Source organism: Poromitra crassiceps (assembly GCF_964638095.1).
Source record: "Poromitra crassiceps genome assembly, chromosome: 3".
NCBI lineage: Eukaryota > Metazoa > Chordata > Actinopteri > Beryciformes > Melamphaidae > Poromitra > Poromitra crassiceps.
The window spans coordinates 23,316,799-23,342,142 of NC_139625.1; the positions used below are offsets into that span (position 1 = coordinate 23,316,799).

At 45.4% G+C, this 25,344-nt stretch overlaps 1 protein-coding gene across 1 annotated transcript in view; it reads left to right on the plus strand.

Annotated features, from left to right (window-relative positions):
* Positions 1 to 25,344, plus strand: part of grin3ba (glutamate receptor, ionotropic, N-methyl-D-aspartate 3Ba) — a gene marked incomplete at its 5' end in the record, with an annotated part of 148,962 nt that overhangs the window by 84,944 nt on the left and 38,674 nt on the right. The window contains 3 exons of the mRNA XM_083633409.1: positions 8,622 to 9,124; positions 21,882 to 22,153; positions 23,743 to 23,979. Of these exons, the coding sequence (XP_083489535.1) occupies positions 8,622 to 9,124; positions 21,882 to 22,153; positions 23,743 to 23,979 (1,012 nt within the window). The remainder of the gene's footprint in view (positions 1 to 8,621; positions 9,125 to 21,881; positions 22,154 to 23,742; positions 23,980 to 25,344) is intronic.

Here is a 25,344-nt window from a genome sequence, read left to right on the forward strand (position 1 = left end):
ACGTCAATCAAAACCAATCAGATTCCCGTCTCGCAATGGTTGTTTGCGCGAGGTTGCCTCGCTGATGCATGCAATATGCTGTAATTCTCTCCATGCGTAATAGAGTGTACTCACTCGTGCGAGGACAGAGGGAGCTTATTGACAGATCGTCTGTGGTGCCAATGACCCTTCGGGTTATGAAGGTAAATAGCCTATCTCCATTGTCCCACAAGTGTTCTCAATTCATTTCCCTCTTTGCGATGTGATATAAGTTTCTCGTGAGTTATAGTTGATTGCCTCACTGAATTATCTGCTAATACCCAATTTTAGCAGCATAATTTGATGTCTTGGCATGGCAAGGCTGTGCTTAATGACATGTCCAAAAGGAATTCCACTTTCCACTCCGCAAATACCTCTCTGCGCTGGGAGCGCAGCCATAATCTCCGTGCAGAGCGCCCAGCGCAGAGAGGTATTTGCGCGTAAGAGGTCCTTTTCAAAGCTCTTAGCGCAAAGTAATTGCGCGCTGCTGACGATAGGGTAACGCCATCTATCCCACATTTTAGCGCTGAAACGCCTGCTTTGGCATGGGGCAGCCAATGCCCAGTACAATTATCACAGGCATGCGCTTGTGTCCGCCCCCAATTTGCATTGCGCACGGCGTTAAACGAGCGCAAACGCAAAATTTGCGCTTTTGGGAAGATAGAGGCCCACAACTTTTCAGAAATGTCATAGTATGTCCAGGTGAATGCTTTGTGCATATCAATTTGGTAAACATGACTGGGGCCAGCCAAACTCATACATGTTCTGCAATATGTCAGTTCATTAACGTTATAACTATTTATGTTTGCCGCTACCCTTTTAACTTATTTGGTTTATTTGTTTACCCTTTGACTTATTTCTCCCCTGTAATGTTTTTTCTTCAGTCTATTTTTTCACCTATACACATGTTTTCTGTCTATTTTTTCTCTCCCTAATGTCCCCTTAGGGCCCCCGTACTAAGTCATGCATGAATGAATCAATAAAAAGGTTGTGATAAAAACATGAATGAGGGTCCATGGTTGTAATGAGGGGTCCTTGATTTGAAAAAGGTTGAGAATCACTGGTCTACAGCAGAAGACATTTTAGCCTCATGGAAGACCAGAGGCTAAAAGGTGAAGTGGGCCTCAAATTAATAATAATAATAATAATAATAATAATAATAATAATAATAATAATAATAATAATAATGCTATTGTACATTGATTGTTGAGAGATGCTATGAATAAAAAAAACTGTTTCTTAGATTTGATATGATTAACATTTTAAACAGACATTATGCACAGACAAACCATTACAAGCCAATGAGCTGTTTGGGACTATGTTGGGCTGATAGTGCAATTACATTTAAAATAGTAATAATAGTCATGATGAAATAGAGATTAAAAAAGGAAATAGTCCACATGGCAGATAAGCACTTAAGTACTTCAGTATTTCATATGCCAACATCAAGAGCACAGAGTTGTCTTGTTCAGCACCAGGCGTGTGGCTTCCAGAATGAACGGTGCTCTGTGCACCTGGGGAGGCATAGGCGAAAGGGAGAGAGGGAGCATCTGGACCTGGGGGTGAAGGACATGGGTGCTATCTCCCATCATGTCATGGGCCGTTGCCCTGATCTGCTGCCCATAGAATGAGGCTAGGCTTCGGATGGGCACTCCAGTGATTTTGGAACAGGTGGTTTTGGAGACGGTTTCTGCTTTTGACAGTGAGTGATGGGAACCAGCAAATGAAGGAGAAACACAGCATACTCTTGAGGAAGCAACTGTGGATTTGCAGGATGGGTTTTTGGACACTGAATGAATTGATTTTCCTGAGGAAGTATTGACATGGGTGTGCTTTCTTGATTATGGCTTCTGTGTTTTTGCTCACGTTTCAAGGTGTTATCAAAGATGGTACCAATACTGGCCCAGAACACCCACTTCCTCGCTGCGTATTATCACTGGGTCTGTCCTAGGAGGCTTGATCCTGAAATCAAGTCTCCATCGTAATGCTATCATGATTATAAAGATGGTAGTGAAGCAGAGAGTAGAATAGGATATCCCCCTATGGAGACGAGACACTGGTGGTATACAGTGTGTCTGATAAAGTGCTATTAGTAAGGACTCTCTGGGCTATGTCTGTTTAACAAAATCCATAATCCTTAGATTAAATTAGACCTTGGTCTAGATTGAACTGAGTGTCCAGATTTTTTGGGTGAGAATGACAGGCTGCATGGTATTAAAAGCAGAAGACAAATATACAGATAGGAGCCTGGCAAAGTCTCCACTCTTCTCCAAGCCACTGTGAATGGTGTCAAGCGGGAACAGTTTACCATCATCCACCCCCCTTCTAGTACAGGAGCCAAACTAGAGAGGCTCTAGGACAGCATCAGTATGACAGGACTTGACCAGCTTCTCTACGCCCTGATGTGGTTGAGGGAGCAAACGTCCTTTTTGGGGATGGGGTTCAGCACTCAGCACAGTGATTGAGGGTCCTGCCACTAGGGTTGTGCGATGTCATCAAAATACCCATCGTGATTGTTTTACAGTGAAACATCGTGTTGGATGATGGCATCGTCATTGACGGGTGGGGGTGGGGGGAATAATTAATTATTTATTAAGTCGCTGCATTGCTGTAATTCCATTTGGCTCACGTTAACAACAGGACAGCTGAGCTCTATATCAGCGGCCTTGGATAGGCTCTACCAGCAATTTGAACGGCGCAAAACAAATAACGTTAACGTTAGAGGTCCTCACCAACAACGTGTGTGTGTTGAATTTAACTACCGTAAAATACCAATTATTAGCCCGGGCGTTAATTGACAAAATATGTAGCCAGACCCCGCGTCAATATGGGACCTGCGGCAGTTTGGGACCTGCTTTAATTATTTTTGTACAAAAATATTGCTCAGAAAAGATTGTAAATAGTATGAAATTGTTTATTTAAACCATTTATTTTAATGAGTTGGCTACAGCCCTCCACACGATTGCTTGTCTATGGGGAGAGCCGCGCCTCCCTCTCAGCGCAGCAGAGCACATTGCATGCCAGTTCTGGCCTGTACATGAAATCAAATAAAATTTGAGCTGAACTGTGACCTACCGGTATTTACCACTAAACTTTCTCCGCTGAAGGTGAGAGAACATGATCATCATGTGAGCAGATTATTTGTTGCATGCGCTGCCTCCTCCGCTGGCTGCATGCGCTGCCCCCTCCGCTGCAGTGTGCGGTGAAATACCAATTAGAAGCCGACTTCTATGCCCGCTGGCAGGGAAACATACCATATAGGCACATTTCTCAAAATAATTATTACACCAGAGATGTCGGTTTTAGTGTATAAAAATCTTCAGGAAATGCCTACACAATTTTCAGAATCATCAGATGTTGACGGAAAACGAATTTTGATCAGCAAGTTTCGTGCATGTGTTTTTTTTCCTCGTTGTTCCTCGTTTCCTCGTTGTTCGTCTTCTTCATCCGATTTTTCTTCTTCGTTGTGTTTGGGAGATGCATTCAACAGGATGTCGCAAAGGTAAAAAGAAAACATTGAAAAAACTAACTGGGCGTCAAATTGGGACCTGCTTTTATGTACAAAATATGTATCCAGACCCCGCTTATATATGGGACCCGCGGCAATTTGGAAGTCGGCTTCTAATTGGTATTTTACGGTAGCTGGCAGAAAACTGACTGAATTACTGGCTGATATAACGTTAGATTTGCATGGGCTTTTGAACCTAATGTAATGAGAGAGAGTTTAGGAGAAATGGCTAGAGAAACGCAACTGCTGTATCTATGGAGCGAGTCCAACTTTCACTTTGGAAACAGGCGAGTTAAATTCACAGTTGAAGACTTGTACTCACTTTGGGTTGAAAGCAGGAAAGAACGTGAAGTTTCTTCTTTGCCTTAAAAAGTTTTCACAACAACACAGCAGACTTCTCACGCGCGGGGGACGCCCCTGCGACATTAAACAAGCGCACCCAGTTCAGAGAAGCAGTAGAGCGGAGGAGGAGGGGGAGGGGAGGCTTCCCTGAACTGAACTGGGTGCGCTTGTTTAATGCCGCCGGCGCGTCCCCCGTGCGTCACGGTAAGTGGACTTGGCCTTTTTTATTATTAAAATGGCACAATTTTAATTCGAACAGATAATTAATACGATGATCCGATGTAGAAGGCTCAGAGGTCGATGGGGGGGTCGGCCCATCACGATGGTCAATGCCATCGTCCATCGTGCCAACCCTACCTGCCACAGATTCCATCAGGTCTGGCCACCGTGTTGGTTGAGCTGGTTTAGCACATCCTAACATGCTCATTAATATGCTTTGTAATAACTAGTTTTTCTACGGAAAAACAGTGGAACTTTGGAACAACTTTGTAAAGTCACAATCTTTCTGTTAAGGGCCAATTAGGCCTCCTTCCCTCACTTGGGCACCACCCCAGTCTACACTATCAGCACAGACAATTTATAATAAAGTCCTCCACAATATAGTGTCAGCGACCCTTGTTCCTGACTCCTGAGACTGATAAAAGGTTGTTCTCTTGCACAAACCTGTCCCGTTAGACTCCTTGCCCTCCAGTTTAGTCCCTGATTCTTATCCGTCAGACATGCTATCACTTCTGAGAGCCTTGACAAAAGCTGCAGGAAGTGGGAGACTTCCACGTGGAAAAGGCAATTAACAGCTCTATGCCCGAGGGACGGACGGAGGAAAGCGGGGAGGGAATCGGGGACAGGATGTCTGGAGATGTAAGAGGGGTCGGAAGAGAGGAGGGAGGCGGCGAGCCAAAGATGTGCAGTATTATCATTTCATATTCAAAGCAGCGGAGCGCTGAGGAGTTTAGCGGAAATAAAGATGGAATACAAATAGAAGTAACCATCCGATGCGGATGATAGTGCTTCCGAAGGTCCGGAACCGTAAATCCCTGGGCGCTTATTCCCATGAAGAGAAGAGAGCGAAAGGGGAGGAGAGTCTGCGAGAAAGAGAGATGAAAGAAACTGCTAAAGGAAAATAGGGATAGAATCAAAGAATAGGAAGGAGAGCCTTGTGTGGAAAAGGATGTGACAGAGGAGAAAAGAGAGAGAGAGAGGAGGGAAGATAGATAGGGAGTTGCTGTTATCGGAGTGAGATCTGCCAGTCAGTGCCATCTCTCAGACACACCCGCCAAGCCCATTCCGTCTCCCCCCCCGAGAGATTAGAAGCACGGAGTAAACTTTCATCCAAACTAAAGCAGATGGAGCGATAAGGAAGGGAGACACATGCCTGGGATTTTGTTATAGAGTCATCATTCACTGGCCACTGCGCTGACATTTATTCTGACCGTGTAAACCGGGTGCCAGGTGTGAGTGAGAGGAAGCCATCCCTCTCTGACACCCGCTGGCTGCCTTATCTATGTGTTTTGACAGCCTTTCTTTAAATGCAGCTGCGTGGATTGAGGCAGCACAACAACCCACACAACCCATACAGATGTCACTCCTTTCACTCACTAAAAGACAACAACCCACACAACACCACAACAACCCACACAACAACACAACAACCCACACAACCCATACAGATGTCACTCCTTTCACTCACTAAAAGACAACAACCCACACAACACCACAACAACCCACACAATCTGTACAGATGTCAGTCCTTTCACTCACTAAAAGACAACAACCCACACAACACCACAACAACCCACACAACCCATACAGATGTCACTCCTTTCACTCACTAAAAGACAACAACCCACACAACACCACAACAACCCACACAACCCATACAGATGTCACTCCTTTCACTCACTAAAAGACAACAACCCACACAACACCACAACAACCCACACAATCTGTACAGATGTCAGTCCTTTCACTCACTAAAAGACAACAACCCACACAACACCACAACAACCCACACAACCCATACAGATGTCACTCCTTTCACTCACTAAAAGACAACAACCCACACAACACCACAACAACCCACACAATCTGTACAGATGTCACTCCTTTCACTCACTAAAAGACAACAACCCACACAACACCACAACAACCCACACAATCTGTACAGATGTCAGTCCTTTCACTCACTAAAAGACAACAAACCACGCAACCCATACAGATGTCATTCCTTTCACTCATTAAAAAAAGACAACAACCCACACAACCGATACAGATGTCACTCCTTTCACTCACTAAAAGACAACAACCTACACAACAATACACACAACAACCCACACAAATGTCACTCCTTTCACTCACTAACAGACAACAACCCACACAACAACCCACACAACCTATACAAATGTCACTCCTTTCACTCACTAAAAGACAACAACCCACACAACAACCCACACAACCCATACAAATGTCACTCCTTTCACTCACTAACAGACAACAACCCACACAACAACCCACACAACCTATACAAATGTCACTCCTTTCACTCACTAAAAGGCAAAGCTGCTTGAAAGTTTGTCATACTTAATTTAGACCACGCCCCTTTTTTATTTATTGATTTATTGGTTTTTCTGGGCAAAATACCACAGACTGGGAAATAGTGGGGTCTTTGCAGTCAGTTAACCCTCTGTTCAGATGGTTAATTCTTGTGGGCAGCAGCAGTAGCCATGACACTATAGTATTATGAGTGTGGAGTGGTCAGCTTGACGAATCTGCTGTCTTAGGGATATGATGATTCAGCCGTGCTATTAGCATGAGTGATTATTCCAGCTCAAGGCAAGGCGAGCACTTCCGCTTTATGGTCACAGAGAGAGAGAGAGAGAGAGAGAGAGAGAGAGAGAACTGATGAGCAAACATGAGCATGGGATGGGATGAGAATGCATGACTTTAAAATCAGGAGCCTTTTTAATCACAGCTTTGAGAGTTATGCCTGCAAGCAAAGAATATTTCAATTCATATCGTACGGTTGCTTGAAGTAAATCATAACGTGAGGAAAGTGCAGCGAGACACACACGTATACACATGAAAGCACACGTACACACATGAAAGCACATAGACACACAGAGGACAGCGAATGTGAAAACACACACACACACACACACAAAACACACAAACACAGGCAAAGCTGCACACTGCATTCAAATTCTGTGTGGTGCGCAGACAGGCTTTAGCCTAGCCCAGACTTGGAGGTGACATTAATGACCCTCACAAGCAATTTAACCTTTTCATTTTCCTAACCATATCCCATATTTAATGTAAGAGGTTCACCGGCAGTGGTCACACACACTCTTTAGTGCTCATCCATTCAGAAGGGAGAGGGAGAGAGCCCAAAAGACAAAAGTAGAGGGCAAAAACTTTAGAGAAAGACAGACAGAATAGACCCAATCACCTTGACGTCGCGTTAACAATAAAAGTCACTTCCGGATAGATACCTGCCGATTGATTTTAATTGTGGAGATATCACAAAGTTGTTTGTTTATTTCTGTTGTCATTTTCAGCCGTAACTAACATTAAAGATATATATCCTAGTTAAACACGGTGGACCGACCTACAGTATTTGACGTTTGGCTGTGCTTATTTTATGTCCTGTGTGTTGATAAACCAAATCTACCCAACAGTGACATCTCAGCGCCAGGTCGGACTAGCTGCTAGTTTTGGGTGAACTCAAAGCTATAATTGTTTTTATTCTGTGGCCCAACAGGTAAATCAGCTCTCCAACTTAACGTTAGTGAAAGTGTTGTTAATTAATGAGATATGAAAGCATCAAACATGCATTTTAGAATGAACCATTTTCTATAAATCTCAGTTGTTCCCTGCCCTGTTTGCTCCGCTCCATGAAATTGTATGTAGGTGAGGCAGGCGTTGTCTACCTGGACGTTATTGTAAACAGCATTGTGATTCGCTCTATAAGACAATGAGATAAAGAGCAATGCTGATAGAACCTGCATATATTTTTCTAGTTGAGAAAAGGCCAACCTTTTCTAATGACAAGAGGGAAACCTTGCCATTTCTAGCCTTGACCCAGACATAATCAACAGTCCCTGCACGGTTCAACAACCATACCCAACCCAACGCAGTGATCCTCCCTGCATACTTTAACATTTCAACAACCACCCCGACTCTGATTTCTAACGACCCCCTGACAAGCCCCCACTAATCAAGACATGATTAGACAGTCCTTGTATGAGTTCACATTGAGACATCACCTGACAATCTTCGCACAATCAAACGCTCATACGCCAGCCAACAATCCCGGCATGGTTCAAGAGGCCAGGGCAGATTTATGTGCCGAGCGGGAATTACTCTTCCTAATGTATTCCCCCGTAAAGACCAGCGGGCCACCAAGAGTGTGAAACGAATAGCAATGACTGTCTGTATGGACATGGCAGATAGGAGGAGACCCTCACTGCACTACATTAACTTTTAATTATGAGTTTCTGGAAGATGCAATTATTAAATCCACCCATCTGAGAGAGTAGACTCGCCGGAGTTCCTCAACCAGACGATGCCTGCCTGCACCTTCTTTTGTTACTTGTTCTTAGTTTCTTTCCCCCCTTCTGTCTACAAGTATACACAGTGCTGTATATTATTGCAGCTACATTTCTCAGGTGTAATATGGAATTTATTTTCTTTTTCTTTCAGCATGTCTTGAGTAACTTAGTTTTTTTTCTCTTTCTCTTACTTTTCTCTCTCCCTCGAGGTTCCTCTCCAACACCTCCTTCACTGGGGCTACAGGCCTGATCCAGGTAGATGCGGGCCTGTCGCGGGTCCTCTCCTCCCAGCTGTTCCATGTGTGGAGCCTGAAGAGGGGCGCTCTGGGCCAGCCAGCCTGGGTGACCGTGGGCCAGTGGACGCGGGGCCGGCTGGAGCTAGAGAGGGGGCTCTTGGGACTGGGGGGAGGGCTGGGGTTTGGCGGCAGCCCGGGACAGGGCCTGGGGGCAGGGGTGAGGGGAGGGGACGGCCAGGGAGACGGTCACTTCGGAGGACGCTGGAGGCCGGGGCTGTCCGTGGAGGGGCACCGTGTGAGGGTGGTGACGCTGGTGGAACACCCGTTTGTCTTCACTCGGGAGGTGGATGAGGATGGGCTGTGTCCGGCCGGGCAGCTCTGTCTGGACCCCAGAACCAACCGGTCCGACCTGCTCCAGGCACTCTTCAACCAGCTTCACAACCCAAACAGCACGGCCACAGAGTGGGAGGGCTATGGTGATTTTTATTTAGCCACTTATTCTTACAATACACATAACGCTATAGGTGATTTACTGACATACATAGGAGGATTAGCCAGCTTTTAATTTGCCTTCATTTTAACCGATTTGATTGTGTTCATTTAATGCAATTCACTTTGCCTATTTATTTTCAGTTTAATTTAATTATTTTAATGCAATACATTGTGTTTGTTCTTTTATATATTTTATCTTTTCATGTTTTTTTAATCTGTCATGAACTCTGTAGTCTTGTCATTCCCTTGTGTGCTCCTTCCCTCCACACCTGCCCTCAATGTGTCCTCGTTAGCTCCCTTTGTTCCTCACAGCTGTCCCTCATGTGTCTGATTAGTTACGTCTGTCTTTATGCCTGCATCTCCCCTCTCAGGCTTGTCGAGTTGTGGCTTGTTAACTGTCTGTGTCTAGCCCATTGACAGTATGTCTAGCCATAGCCTTGCCTCAGTGTCTTGTTCAATCTTGTTGGAGAACTTCAGTAAAAGCCTTCTGCTATCCTGAATCCTGCCCACTGCCTTCGTGTCCTGCATTTGGGTCCACTTCGTAGATCGTAGCACACCGTATTGTAACATTATCTGACCTTTGAGATTCATGTTGTGTATGAATGATACTAAAAATAAAAGTGAATATTATTAGTTGTCGCAATATTATTATTATTATTTAGGGATGGGGCCGATCCAATATCGGTATCGGGTGCCGATTTGGCACTAATTCACGGATCGGATCTGAATTTTTTTGCAATTCCAGCGCGGGCCGCACAGCTGGCTGTAATTTGCCCATGTATAATAGTATCCTTCTTTGCCTTGTATATTTTCTTAATTTTGTCTGCTTTTTGCAAGGTATATTTAAAAAAAAAATCTTTAATTGGCCAAATCTTTGCCTATACTGTATATTCAAGAAAAATATTGGTATCGGCATAATATAGGTATCGGCAGATATCCAAATTCAGGTATCGGAATTGGATCGGAAGTGAAAAAAGTGGATCGGTGCATCCTTATTATTATTATTAGTAGTAGTAGTAGTAGTAGTAGTATTAGTAGTATCATCATCATCATCATCAATGATCTTCGTCATCATTACATTATTTGTCATATCTTTTAACTTGTTGTCTAGTTTATATATTCTTCTTCTTCTTCTTCTTCTTTTGAACTGGCTACATCTCTAACGTTATCACTACATCTTCCCTTCATGACCGAAGTGGATTTTAGAGGTGAAATCAATAGGGGCTCATGCCCGGTCAGTCCAGCAGGTGCTGTGTCACGGGCAACATCTACATCAACATCTCATGACTGAAGAGGATTAAAGAGGTCTTATTATTATTTATCATGATACAGGTTGATGGTCTACCTGCCGGGCATTGCTGCCTGACGCACCTCCACCAGTGCCTTTTGTGCTGGTGTGCTCCTATGAACACCTCTGAGGGCCTATGCGGGTCATCAGCTGGGGACCACCAATCATGGATATTTCGCTCCTTTAACCCCAGTATATCTCATGGTGGCGGAGCGATGGCAGGGATCTCTCCCTGCCACCCCCTGCTGATGCCCTAGGTGTTGCTCAGCCCCCAACTCCTATGCTTCCTCCTTAGCCACAGCCAAAAACTGCCTTTCTCCGCCTCCTCGGCCAGCTCTCTTACGGCTTTCCGATGCCCCGATCCTGTGCATCCCATGTCGCGGAGTAGGCGAACAGTTGAGGAACCAACAAAGCCCCTACACCCCACTTCAACGGGACACGTGACGGCTTTCCAGCCAGCCTCCCTGCACTCCGCTGCCAGGTCTGCATATTTGGAGCGCTTCCTCTCGTTGGCGGCCTCCATCCCTTCCTCCCACGGGACAGTAAGCTCAACAAGCAGGATGGTCTTGCGAGCCTCTGACCACATGACGAGGTCGGGCCGGAGTGATGTTTCCACAACCTCCCTGGGGAACTGGAGTTGTTTTCCGAGGTCAACCCTCATGGTCCAGTCACTGCCAGGTGAGAGGATGCTTTGATGTTAAGGCGTTCCTGCTCTGTCCTTGCCACTTCCGCCACCACCATGGCTCTCCGCTCTTCCTTGGAGGCCTTTGACCAGAACAAGAGGGTCTCGCCCCTCCCTAGGCCTACATCTCTAACGGTATCACTACATCTTCCCTTCATGACCCAAGTGGATTTTAGAGGTGAAATCAATAGGGGCTCATGCTCCGTCAGTCCAGCAGGTGCTGTGTCACGGGCAACATCTACATCAACATCTCATGACTGAAGAGGATTAAAGAGGTCAAATCAATAAGACATAATGACCGCTGAGTCTGGTTCATCGAAATACCATGTACCATATCACTGGCTCAGTGGAGGCTATTGGTCAAATACAGCCTGCGGCAGCATGAGTGGATTTCAGATCTAAATGACTGTCCTAGTCATCCATAATAAGCCACATAAGGGAAGATATCTTAACCTTCTCTGACTTTCAATCAACAGATGACTGTATGTGCAATAGGTGTGTAACCCCTCCCTGGTCTGTCACTAATGCTAGTGACAAATCTCTCTTTCTAAGAACCAGGGGTTGGCCTCTAATCTAGGTTCTGAGGAGATTGGTTGAAAATTCCTTGTCCGGCCACTTAAATAGACATGAGAAAGAAACCACCCCAATTAAACACACAGAATAGAATACAATAATGTGGTATAGGGAAAGTGTATTATCAAATAGAAAAAAATACATTAGAATGAGCAAAATACAATTCGATATTCACAAGACCTTTTCAGAGTTTTGAACTCTTTTTTCTTCCTTTCGTTCGTTTTTCTTTTCCCTGGACCAAACAAAATAAACCCTGAGATCTCAGAAAACAACAAACATAAGTAAATAAAATAAAATAATAAAATGGAAAATAATAAAGTGAGTGCACTCAAACCGTCCTCAATAATCACTGTCCCTGAAGACGTCCCGAGACGATGACCGCAAGCCCGACGAGACAGAGATGTCCCTGATGGTGACTTGGGTGGAGGTTGGCGGTGGATGGGATAGTGGATGGGGCAGTGGGACAGGGCAGGGGATGGGGCAGTAGATGGCGATTCACAGTTCCAATGTAGACGTAGCTCTCCAAGAAAAACCAGCCTACACAAGTGCAGGACAGTTACTATTCAGTCCATCTTCACAAATGTCCATTGAATCTATTTAAATAAAATATATTTCCCACAATGTCTTCTCTTTTTCCAATAACTCGTAACTTGTAGTGTATCACTTAAACTCAGTCTCACAGTAGAACAAATGTGAATTCAATATAAACATCTCAAAAAAATAATTATATACATTCTTCAGTGCAGATCATTATACAGTTCAACATATAGATATTATCAGGCTCCATATATATTTGACATGAAGCTATATAGTGCATGAGAAGTGATGTTAGCCTGAACACATTAACAACACCACATGTGGCAGCTAGCTAGGCTGCAAGTTGAATGGCATCAAGCATAACACACACAGTACATCAGATAAGCAATTGCACACGACTCATAGCACATTTTCACATGTTCATGAATCATCTCATCATTTTCAAGTTATCCCGACTGGTTTTTGTATAGTACAGAGTCTGTCCAACTTTCTAATCTGCATGCCTACTAAAGGCCTAAACATGCTAAGAACATTGAGCTACAACCACAACTCACCGGGATATCCGATGTTTATGTTCCTAATGATCCCTGGGCGAAGTTGCAGCTCCTTGTCAACTTCAGGTTATTTAGATTAAATCGATTTTCAAGTTCTTTTCAAGTTCTAAACTCTTTTTTTTCAGGCTGTTCAGTTCAGTTAGCCAGCGCCAACGTAGCTGTTAGCACTGACTTCTCTAACAAAAGAGATGTAAAGAAAGAATGTTAAACGAAGATGACCACTCTGTAGCGCTGTAGCGCTCTCTGCGCACTGAGGCAGAACATGCCAAAGATCGTCTAACAAGAGAAAGGTGATCACTCAGTGTGCAGAACGTGTCAACAACTTCATTTAAAGGGACAGTAACATAATGCAGATCTTGGTCTGACTACCCAGGTTACACACTCCCCCTCTAAACTGCATGAGTCCCTTCATGCAACCAAACCATACCGGGCACCTGGTAGGGACTGCTAGGTACTGGGGGAAGAATGGTCTGCAGGCTTTCAAAAAATGAGCTAAGGGCCAGAATCAGGGGTTTTCCCAATTCATCATATGTAAACTTATGTGGTGGGTGTCTCTCCCTGTTGGAGCGCCTGGGCTCGCTTGGTCCGCCCTCAAGAATAACGTTCACATCCTCCTCATGTTCCCGTGAGTCAAGCCCACCGTCCTGATCAGGCAAAGATTCCCCACCTCCCACGCGAACTGACGAGACGCCTCTGTCTCCCTCCCCCACAAGTGATGCGTCAGACGTGTCGCGCTCTGGAATGTTTATTACAACATGGTCGCTATGTTCGACAAAGTCAGGAGTCGTAGCTGACAGGTCATGACCTATCTGCTCAGAGCTGGTTGGGGGCCGTGTTCTAAACTCAGGGGCTTGGGGATTAAGTGGTACTGGGGGCTGTCTCAGTGGTGTGCTCTCTATTTCTTGGACATAAGGGCCCCATGTAGCAGAATTTGGGGGTCCCTCTAAGTAGTAAGGTTCCTCCTCCTCATCTCCTAAATCTCCCTCTGAACCATCCCCCTCCATCTGCTGGTTTCCAACTTTAATACTGCCTCTCAACCTCATTTTCTTTGGTTTGCTTAGCTTCGATCTCTGCTCTGGAGCTTCCTCAACAGGCAGAAACCCACATGGCAAGAGTAGGTCTCTGTGAAGGGTACGATGTGGGCCATTGCCTTTTTCTGGCTTGACTACATATACTGGACCGCTATCAATGTGTTTCACGACTACATGAATGGAGCGCTCCCACCTGTCAGCTAGTTTATGTTTCCCCCGTATGTTGACGTTTCTTATTAGGACCCGATCCCCTTCAACTAACTCAGCAGCTCTGATTTTGGCATCAAACCGTATTTTGTTTCTCTCTCCTGTCTTTTTAGAATTTTCGGCAGCCAGTGCATAGCTTTCCTGGAGCCGCCGGCGTAAGTTCTGAACATACTCGGAATGTGTCTTAGGAGTCTCAGTGGGAGGGCTGATCCCCAGAATGAGGTCAATTGGAAGAGTAGGCTGCCTACCAAACATAAGCTCATAGGGTGAATACCCTGTTGTGTCATGTCTTGTACAATTGTACGCGTGAACTAGGGGTTTCACGAAATCCCTCCAACGCTGTTTATCCTGTTCCTCTAGTGTTCCGAGCATGCTTAACAGGGTCCTATTAAATCGCTCAACAGGATTTCCCTGCGGATGATAGGGCGTAGTACGCACCTTCTCTGCTCCTATCAGTGAACACAGCTCTTTGATTGTGTGGGATTCGAAATCCCTGCCCTGATCACTGTGGAGGCGACTGGGGAAGCCGTAGTGGACTAGGAAGTTCTCCCAGAGAGCCTTGGCAACTGTCTTAGCCTTTTGATCTTTTGTTGGCACTGCCACCGCAAATTTTGTGAAATGGTCAGTGATGACTAAAATGTTCCTGGTGTCGTGGCTGTCGGGTTCGAGTGACAGATAGTCCATGCACACTAATTCTAACGGGAAAGTTGTCCTTATGTTTACCATGGGCGCTGCTCTCTGGGGCCTAGCTTTCCGCCTAAAACATCGTTCACAGGTGTGACATTTCTTTTCGATGGATTCTGCCATTTTGGGCCAGTAAAATCTGGCTCGAGCTAGACTTAGTACACGCTCAGATCCTAGATGCCCAATTTCATCATGCAACCCGTGAAAAGCTCTCTCTCTATACTGCTCGGGCAAGACAAGCTGATAGATCATATCTCCACGATCAAAGCACCTTCTGTAAAGGATTCCATCTCTGATTTCAAGCCTGTTCCACTCTCTAAGGAGTAATTTGACTTCAGGCTGTTCAGCACTCCCATCTTTGAAGCAGGGCTTCTGCGCCCCTTCTACAAAGGAGATAACTCTCCCGATGGATGGGTCCTCTCTTTGTGCTCTATGCCAATTTTCCCTTGTCATACCAGGTAAGGTATCTTGACCTTGACCAGCAAACACATCGGGCACTGCTGAGGCTTCTACGGCAAGAGACTCTACAAGAACAGGAAGCCGTGATGACGTAACAGAGTGGTGCTGACATACTGCAGAGACTGCATCAGTGGGGATCTCCTGATCCTCCCCCTCCAAGATGCGCCTTGTCATTTCTTTAATCCGCTCCCTTTCCTGCAGGAATTCATAGTCTTCCTGAGGTGCATCCTGCGGGCGTCTAGATAGACCATCCGCATCTCCGTTAGTGTGTCCTGCTCGGTACTTGATGTTAAATCTGAAGGTCGACAGGGCAGCCAACCAGCGATGTCCGGCGGCGTCTAGCTTGGCGGAGGTGAGGACATAGGTGAGCGGATTATTATCGGTTAGAACAGTGAAATCTGTGCCATAGAGGTAATCACTGAATTTTTCACAGATTGCCCATTTTAAAGCTAAATACTCTAGCTTGTGAGCTGGGTAATTTCTTTCACTCTTCGACAGACCTCTGCTGGCATAGGCTATTACGCGGAGCTTTCCGCCTTGCTCTTGGTAAAGTGCAGCCCCCAGACCCCCACAGCAAGCATCCGTGTGTAACACGTATGGAAGCTTGGCATCTGCGAATGCAAGAACAGGGGCTGAAGTTAGCTTATCAATGAGGGCTCTGAAGGCAGACTCACATTCAGATGTCCACGCTGCACCAAAAGGTGCTCGAGGACTCACACAATTCTTGGGCCGCTCTCTTTTGTAGATTTTGCCTCTCTTTTTGGGCGGATAGTACCCAGCAGTAAGAGAGTTGAGGGGCTTGGCGATCTTAGAATAGCCCTCCACGAAGCGCCTATAATACCCAGAGAAGCCCAGGAAGCACTTGAGCTCTTCTCTGTTCACAGGGCGAGGCCAATCTTTGAGAGCAGAGATCTTGTCTGGGTCAGTGTGGACCCCTTGGGCGTCGACTATGTGACCAAGATATTTGACAGATGACTTAAAAAATTGACACTTTTCAGGTGACAATTTTAGTCCATAGTCTTTGAGACGATGTAACACTTTCATGAGTCTTGACTCGTGCTCTTCAAGTGTCTCAGAAAAGACTATGAGGTCGTCCAAAAATACAAGCACATCGCTAAGGTGCAGATCCCCAACACACTTTTCCATTAGGCGTTGAAAGGTGCTGGGCGCGTTGGTCACACCCTGCGGCATACGGTTGAACTCGTAGAAGCCCAAAGGACATGTGAACGCGGTTTTGGGTTTATCCTCTTCTGCCATTTCTACCTGGTAATAACCAGATTTTAAGTCCATTACCGAGAACCACTTCGCTCCACTTAGGGCGGAGAATGTCTCTTCGATGTTGGGAAGGGCATATGCGTCTTTTATAGTGCGAGCGTTCAGCTTCCTATAATCAATACATAGCCTGATTTTTCCGTTTTTCTTCCTTACTAACACCACTGGTGATGCAAAGGGACTCTCAGACTCTCTTATTATTCCTGCATCCAGGAGCTCTCTGAGGTGCTGCTTCACAGCCTCCCTGTCACTGGGGTGTATTGGCCTGGATCGCTCTTTGAAAGGTGTCTCGTCTTGCAACCGAATACGGTGCTTCACAGCAGCTGTGTGACCAAAGGAAAGCTCGTCGACAGCAAAGACCTCTGGAATGGAATTGAGTTTGTCTGAAATGCGCTGTTTCCACGCCTCTGGCATAGGCGAATCATCAAGATTGAACATGACCTTATCACTCCGTGCCTCAGATTGGGTGGGCGGAGACTGATTGGAGTTCAAGGGCGTGACACTCTGAGCAGCAGATACTTCGCCTATGACACACTTTGGGGACAGAGTGACACTGTGGTCGGTCATGTTTTTAAGAATTACAGGGATCTTTTTTGAGGCCTTACAGTGGATGTTCAATAGTGCACATTTAAGAAATAACCCACCAGGAAGGGGAGAAGACTCACGTGGTTCAAGAATGAAAGAGGTGTGTGGATTAGCTCTCCCTAGTCTAACATCGCCAAAGACACACATTTTGTCTCTTGCTGGAATGGTGATGGGGTTTTTCCCATGCAATTTGACAGGGCAAGCTTTGGTTTCACTTTCATGTATTTGGGCAACATGCTGAAGAAGTGATGCAAAGCTGTCTGACCTCTTAGAGAATGTTGGTCCTTCACGATCTATTCCACGCTGGTAGAGCTGCCGCAAAACATTTGTGCCAACCAACACTGGAATTGTGCTATTAAAGTGACACTCTGGGACAATGAGGGCTAGAGCAGTCAACTGTTCCTCTGCACCAGTCACACTGTCAGGGAAAGTCAGGGAAACCTCAACATAGCCAAGATAGGGCACAGGTTGACCCCCAGCCCCTTCAACCTCAAGCAGATGATTAATGGGCTGAATGGGGGTGGATGCCAAATATCTGGAATGGAAAGTATCCGAAATAGTGGTGACTTGGGATCCGGTGTCGAAAATAGACTCACATCTTATGTCTCCCACAAAGACTGTAGAGACGCAGCGTGGGCCTACAAGCCCAAGAGGAAGAGAATGATTGAACACTTCGCTACCTTTGGCCCTTGTCCCCTCTTTCACATCATGAGTCATTGCTATGGGACTATTCTGATTTATGTCCTCGGCTCCTGGTCGTCCCGCGGCAGGAGCCACTACCAGTTTAAAGAGTGGTTGTGGGCTTCCTGCTGGGCCTTGAATCTTTCACGTTTGTCTCGAAGCTCTGCATTCTTTCTGCGGACAAGGACATGGTTAGGTTCATTATTGCAGTTAACTGCGATATGACCGTCTTCCCCACACTTAAAGCAGAACCATGCTCTAGGTAGAGTAGGGGTTCGGGGTGTGTACTCCGGGTTTGTAGCACGAGCTGCTAAATTGTCACTCCTCAAGGGTATTTCCCTCCTTGTGGGATTGCTGTGAATCTCTTCAAATTCTGATCCTTTCCTCTCTTTCTGCATTAACTGCGCTACTTGCTGACGGAGTTCAGCAACCTCCTTTTCAAGTTTGAAATTGGTATCATGCTTTTTGGGAGTCAGGGGAGGAGGTTCCTCGTCAAACACCGGCGTGCTCAAGACTGAATGCACATGTGTTGCAACCCTTGTGTTTCCTAAATGCTTTTTCATTCGTTCACTTTTTGCGGCACGTCGGTCCTCCTCTGTTCTCAGAAGGAGCAGTAGTTCAGGGAAAGATGGTGGATTATCTTTCCGGTGTTCAAGCTGAAGTCCAATGAGTAAGCTCTGGTCCCAGCAGCCCCTGCAGAATTGCCGGAGTAGGTGCTTGTCGGACACTTCAGCTAAGACTCCCCCTCTAGAGATAGCTTTAGTAAGAAGACTTTGAAGTCGGTTAAGATAGACAGAGGGCTTCTCTCCAGAATTTTGGTTTGAACCGAGGAAGGTAGCAAATAGCTCCTCGCCATCCTCTACCACTCCGAATGCAGATTCAAGCTGAATTAGGTAGGCATTGGGAGAAGCGTTGGTGCCAAGCGGCTTGACAATATCAGCAGCTGGGCTGAGCAGGCTCTCTAAAATCCTCCTCACTTTTTGAGTGTCAGACAATGAAGCATCATTGAGGAGAAGGTCTACCTGGGTCTGCCAGGCATCATAATCAACCTCGCCATTTGGCTTTGGCAGCCGCCCTGAAAATGTTCTGATCCTGCTCTGGCTATAGCTGGATGGGGTGTCATTACGAATGAAATGTTCAACAATGACTTTCTGGATTTGGGGCGGATTTACTGTACTCTCATTAAGATGAGGTGGGCCTATGGAAGAACTGGAGGGAACGGCATTGGACGCAAAATCAATTAATTGTGACTCTGGAATTTCTGGTGGACTTTTGCCAGTGACTCCATTCTCACTGCTAGGCGTGGGAGCCTGCTGATCAGAAGACTGGGGGAGACGAGAACTCTGTGGGGGGCCTAGCTCAGACCTAGCATGTTGCATCTCACTCAGGAGCGTATCCCAAAAGCCAGCTTTACTACTGCCAGCCAGACTATTCAGTTCGTCTAAGCATTTTTGAGCCAACTCTCTACCGAGCTCCTTTTGACACATCTCACGAATAGTCCTCACATGCCAGGTAACAGTGGCATCCTTAGGGCTTGGCAGGCTGCCTAGGGCTACAGGATCAAGCCTTGAAATTGTTCGTTCTAGTGAGTATTGTACTATGGTCCGGCCTTCTGGCTGATTTGATTCATCAGGGACCCTCACTATCTTAGCGACATCCCCATGAACTTTGAAGAAGTCTGTTATTTCCTCTATAGTGTAATCTTCATCTATGCCCGCTACATAAAGGCAACTAGGCCCATGCAAGTCAAAGCGGTTGCAAAGATCAATTTTTTTGTTTTAGCTGTGCGTATGTAGTAGAAATAATATGTCTTGTTTTAACAGTAATTCACGCAAGCATACAAAACCTAATTTCCGTTGGGTCTAATTATTTTTGTAGTTTTGTGTTAATATCGGGGTGGAATCAAATTTATTTAAATGCACCAACTCTCCTGGCTGGCTCGCCACTTTTGTAACCCCTCCCTGGTCTGTCACTAATGCTAGTGACAAATCTCTCTTTCTAAGAACCAGGGGTTGGCCTCTAATCTAGGTTCTGAGGAGATTGGTTGAAAATTCCTTGTCCGGCCACTAAAATAGACATGAGAAAGAAACCACCCCAATTAAACACACAGAATAGAATACAATAATGTGGTATAGGGAAAGTGTATTATCAAATAGAAAAAAATACATTAGAATGAGCAAAATACAATTCGATATTCACAAGACCTTTTCAGAGTTTTGAACTCTTTTTTCTTCCTTTCGTTCGTTTTTCTTTTCCCTGGACCAAACAAAATAAACCCTGAGATCTCAGAAAACAACAAACATAAGTAAATAAAATAAAATAATAAAATGGAAAATAATAAAGTGAGTGCACTCAAACCGTCCTCAATAATCACTGTCCCTGAAGACGTCCCGAGACGATGACCGCAAGCCCGACGAGACAGAGATGTCCCTGATGGTGACTTGGGTGGAGGTTGGCGGTGGATGGGATAGTGGATGGGGCAGTGGGACAGGGCAGGGGATGGGGCAGTAGATGGCGATTCACAGTTCCAATGTAGACGTAGCTCTCCAAGAAAAACCAGCCTACACAAGTGCAGGACAGTTACTATTCAGTCCATCTTCACAAATGTCCATTGAATCTATTTAAATAAAATATATTTCCCACAATGTCTTCTCTTTTTCCAATAACTCGTAACTTGTAGTGTATCACTTAAACTCAGTCTCACAGTAGAACAAATGTGAATTCAATATAAACATCTCAAAAAAATAATTATATACATTCTTCAGTGCAGATCATTATACAGTTCAACATATAGATATTATCAGGCTCCATATATATTTGACATGAAGCTATATAGTGCATGAGAAGTGATGTTAGCCTGAACACATTAACAACACCACATGTGGCAGCTAGCTAGGCTGCAAGTTGAATGGCATCAAGCATAACACACACAGTACATCAGATAAGCAATTGCACACGACTCATAGCACATTTTCACATGTTCATGAATCATCTCATCATTTTCAAGTTATCCCGACTGGTTTTTGTATAGTACAGAGTCTGTCCAACTTTCTAATCTGCATGCCTACTAAAGGCCTAAACATGCTAAGAACATTGAGCTACAACCACAACTCACCGGGATATCCGATGTTTATGTTCCTAATGATCCCTGGGCGAAGTTGCAGCTCCTTGTCAACTTCAGGTTATTTAGATTAAATCGATTTTCAAGTTCTTTTCAAGTTCTAAACTCTTTTTTTTCAGGCTGTTCAGTTCAGTTAGCCAGCGCCAACGTAGCTGTTAGCACTGACTTCTCTAACAAAAGAGATGTAAAGAAAGAATGTTAAACGAAGATGACCACTCTGTAGCGCTGTAGCGCTCTCTGCGCACTGAGGCAGAACATGCCAAAGATCGTCTAACAAGAGAAAGGTGATCACTCAGTGTGCAGAACGTGTCAACAACTTCATTTAAAGGGACAGTAACATAATGCAGATCTTGGTCTGACTACCCAGGTTACAGGTGCATACTGCATACCATGTAATTTTGGCTCATGCTATTATGTATCATCAAATCCTTCACATTGGAAAATCTGCACAATCTGAACAAATGGGGTGTTTCACTCAAAGTGTATAATAAAAAATGTACAAAAAAGAAAAAAAAGAAAATTATTCAGTGTACAGTAGGTCATTAATTAATGAGCTGCTGTAATTAGAAAGGTCTTTGAAATTGCCCTGAAGCTTTCCCAGGCTTTTGCCTGAAGCTATGGTTTTATGACCTTGTCTATACACTGTCATTAGCGTTTAAAGCCAATAAATAGTCTGCCAGTTCTGGCAGTGCTTAGCCTTTAGCTACAGTATGATGATCGTCATGACCGGTTCTGTCCACAGTTAAATAACACGGCAGCTTCGCACAAGAAGGAGGCACATCTGTTGCACCTCTGTCAGTGCTGGGAGCAATCTGGAGGAAAAAAGGCAATGTCATTCCAACATTAATGAGAGTTTCATCTTGACTTAGCATCTCAGCTTAAATAGGGTATGCTCTTTTCCGATTGGTCAAGGGCTGTTAAACTTTCCTAGTCCAGGATTCAAACTGAGCAAATTTAGTCCCACCCTGCGGATCCATAAGAGCTACTCATGTGCCTCTAAAATAACGTTTATGAATATCCCTATGAGCTAAACAATTTTCACGTCATCATCACTTTCTGCCTCCCAGGCCAACCGGAGGACCTGAGGAAGTGCTGCTACGGATACTGCATCGACCTGCTGGAGAAGCTGGCGGAGGACATGGGCTTCACCTTTGACCTCTACATCGTGGGAGACGGGAAGTACGGGGCGAAGAGTGGGTCAGGACGCTGGACCGGGCTGGTCGGGGACCTGCTGAGCGGATCCGCTGACATGGCTGTCACCTCCTTCTCCATCAACTCCGCCCGGAGCAGAGTCATCGATTTCACCTCGCCCTTCTACTCCACCAGCCTGGGCATTCTGGTAAAGTCAAACTAATGAGTCCGCTGTAGTTCTGAATTTGTATTGTAATGATTTTAGAAGACACCCATGCTGACAATCTACTGCATCCTGAGTAATGCAGTCAGAGGCAGCATAGCAGTGTGCAATGTGTCTTTGATTTGTCAATCTCTCTCTCTCTTTGTGGCTGTGACACAACTTCAATATGATCTGACCATACGCTCTGGCACTATTTCAACTTGTCCTTCTCCCCCGCTCGCCTGGGTCGTCTGGGGACGAGCAGCACATCGTTAGTCAGTCAATATTAGTTGGCCGGGTTTTGACGGGGCAAGTTAATTACGAAAGTCCAAATGAGAAGGATCTTGAGAGGACATCCAGCAGTGACCTCAAAAATGTACTGCAGTTCCTCTTCAAATTAATAACCCCTCCCTCTGTGGCTGACACACAGCAATAGATAATATGATGTGACAATATGCTCCCTCCAAAATGAGAACTCCACTGTTTGAAAAAGTGACTGTACAAAATGATTAGTACTGGTAGCAGGAAATCAAAACAAATGACGGCCCTTTTTAAAGGATGGTTCTTCGCCCTTCATCCTGCAAATTGGAAATAGAATTAGAAATAAAGCATCTTGTGATGGGATCACACCAGCCGCCCGTGATGCCCTTGACTTAAAACAGATGTTGTACAGCAGGGTGGGCAACTCGTGGGCCACATGTGGGCCACCTCACTCAGTGTGGCCCCTGGGTCAATCAAAAAAACAAGGCGGACGTTTTTGGTTAGGTTAGTTAGACCACCCACATCTGTGTTTTTATTTTACTGTACATCCCAGAACATGGCGTGAATGGCGTTAGGATTGTCCATCCACATACTGTTTAACGTTAGCATTTGAGCTAAGGCTATTGTACTATAGCCAGGATGCACATTGGACATGCAACTTTACTAATATGATTAATATGACATATTTGGGTGATGTACCCCATCAAATTGCTGTAGCGAGCTGTTTTAAAGCTAGAGCAAAGTTTCTGGTGTCATCTGAATGGAAGAATGACTAAATTTGAATATGAAAAATAATAAATGTTGATATAATAAACTTTGCTTGCCAGTCTTTTTCATCAAATTAGTAGCTATAATTGGGAGTGATGGTGTTACAGTAGGCTACTGGTGGAAGTACACGGTCACAATCTGGCCCTCTGGTAGCGAGGATTTTTTTTTGTGGTCCTCTCTATCATCGAAGTTGCCCATCCCTGTTGTACAGGGAGGCCTTCTTGCTCCGATCACACCCATTTTCAAACTCGGGCTTCATTTTGATGTCAGCTACACACCTGTAAAGTTTTGTGACGGCGTCTTGCACGGTTGTGATGAAAAAAAAAAGCTTTCCACAGACAGACATTATAAACACCTGGCAAAGTACTCAAAACGGCTTCTGTGTTAGTTCCCTCTACAATCGGTGTTACAGACTCGAGGTGAAAACAATACCAGCCACATGCCGTCATGGCTGGTAATCACAATTATTCACAACAAAGGGAAAAAAAGAAAAGCTAACTGCATCCATTCAGATTCCTGCACATTTGTTGTATTTGGCCTGGATCCTAATGCTACTGTCCTCCCAGGTACGCAGCCGGGACACGGCCGCCCCCATCGGAGCGTTCATGTGGCCCCTCCACTGGTCCATGTGGGTGGGCATCTTCGTCACGCTGCACCTCACCGCGCTCTTCCTCACCCTGTACGAGTGGAACAGCCCCTTCGGCATGACGCCCCGCGGCCGGAACAGGCTGAGTGTGTTCTCCTACTCCTCTGCCCTCAATCTCTGCTACGCCATCCTGTTTGGACGCACTCTCGCCATCAAGGTAACGCAGCTGTGATAAATAGGCACCATAAATAGGTACCATTGAAGGTGCGGCAAGGAGAGGAATTAGGAGACAAAGGGAGGCCGTGAAGTACATTAAAGGATACGCGAGGGCGATTGTAAAGAGGAAGTAAAAGGAAAAGAGAGTTATAGGGAAATATGATAGAGCTGACCACGTAGAGAAAAGATGGATAGGGGAGAGGTTAAGTAGCTAGGCAGTGATGAAGTAGTGAGCCGCAAGGGGAACAAGGAGGATAAAACACAGAGGGAGGGAGAGGGGAAAGGGTAAGTGGGCCGACAGAGATTGAAGGAGTTATGGCGAGGATGATAGGGATGGATGAAGGTGGGAAGGGAGGGGGCGAGGAGAGGTTAACCATCCTACAGTTGGTAGACAGACGGAAAGTTGGAAGCAAGCAGGCAAGGCGAGGAGGACTGGTGGGGGGGGGGGGAGGTGGAGGAGGAGCCAATGGGTTTCAGAAAGAGGGTGATTGGGAGGTTGACGGAGGGAAAGATAGTGTGAGGGGGTTGAAAGGGTAAGTGGATGAAAAGGAAACAGTAAGAGAATGAGGGCGATAGGTTGGTAGAGGGAGGATGATGTAAAGGGGAAAGGGCGAGAGGGTGGGCCAAGTCGGAGAGCTGACGAGGTGAAGGTTGGTACAGAGAGAGAGAGGGAGAGAGAGGGAGAGACAGAAACAGAGAGAGAGAGGGAGAGACAGACACAGAGAGAGAGAAAAAGAGAGAGGGAGCGAGAGACAGAGAGAGAGGGAGAAAGAGCCATCGCTGTCTGCTCAACAGGCAAGCAATGTAAATGAGAGCTGCTGTCCATGGTCCTGAAGACAAATGCAAGTGTAATTCTGCTTCTTAGGCAAATTTGTCCATCAATAAATACATACCACCGTGAAAAACTCATTCCCCTCAGAGACCAAAAAAAAACTATTTCCCTTCCTCTCATTTCCATTCATTCTCATTGTATATACCCTTGTGGTACCAGCTTACTTCAGAAGCCTGTCACATATGATTGATAGTGTCCCATCCACATTCATACTGCCGCACATAACGGACCCTCTACCTGATGAAAAGCAGCTCTGCCCTTTGTGTTCTTTGATTTTTAATTAGCATCCTATATTGTGCCCAAATCTATCATCATGATAACTTATGCTCGCTCCTACATTTTCATGGGACACATTCAGATGAATATCTGAAACATCATTTGCTTAAATCATTCTTCTCTGTCCTACTTCTCTTGTCTTGTGACTAGCCAATCCGGCAGACTATTTATTTGAACTCATAAGAATACATTTATACTGTCCCTGAAGGAGGCGGAGGATATGACATGGGTGGAAGGGCAGCCAAGTGATTAGAGAGA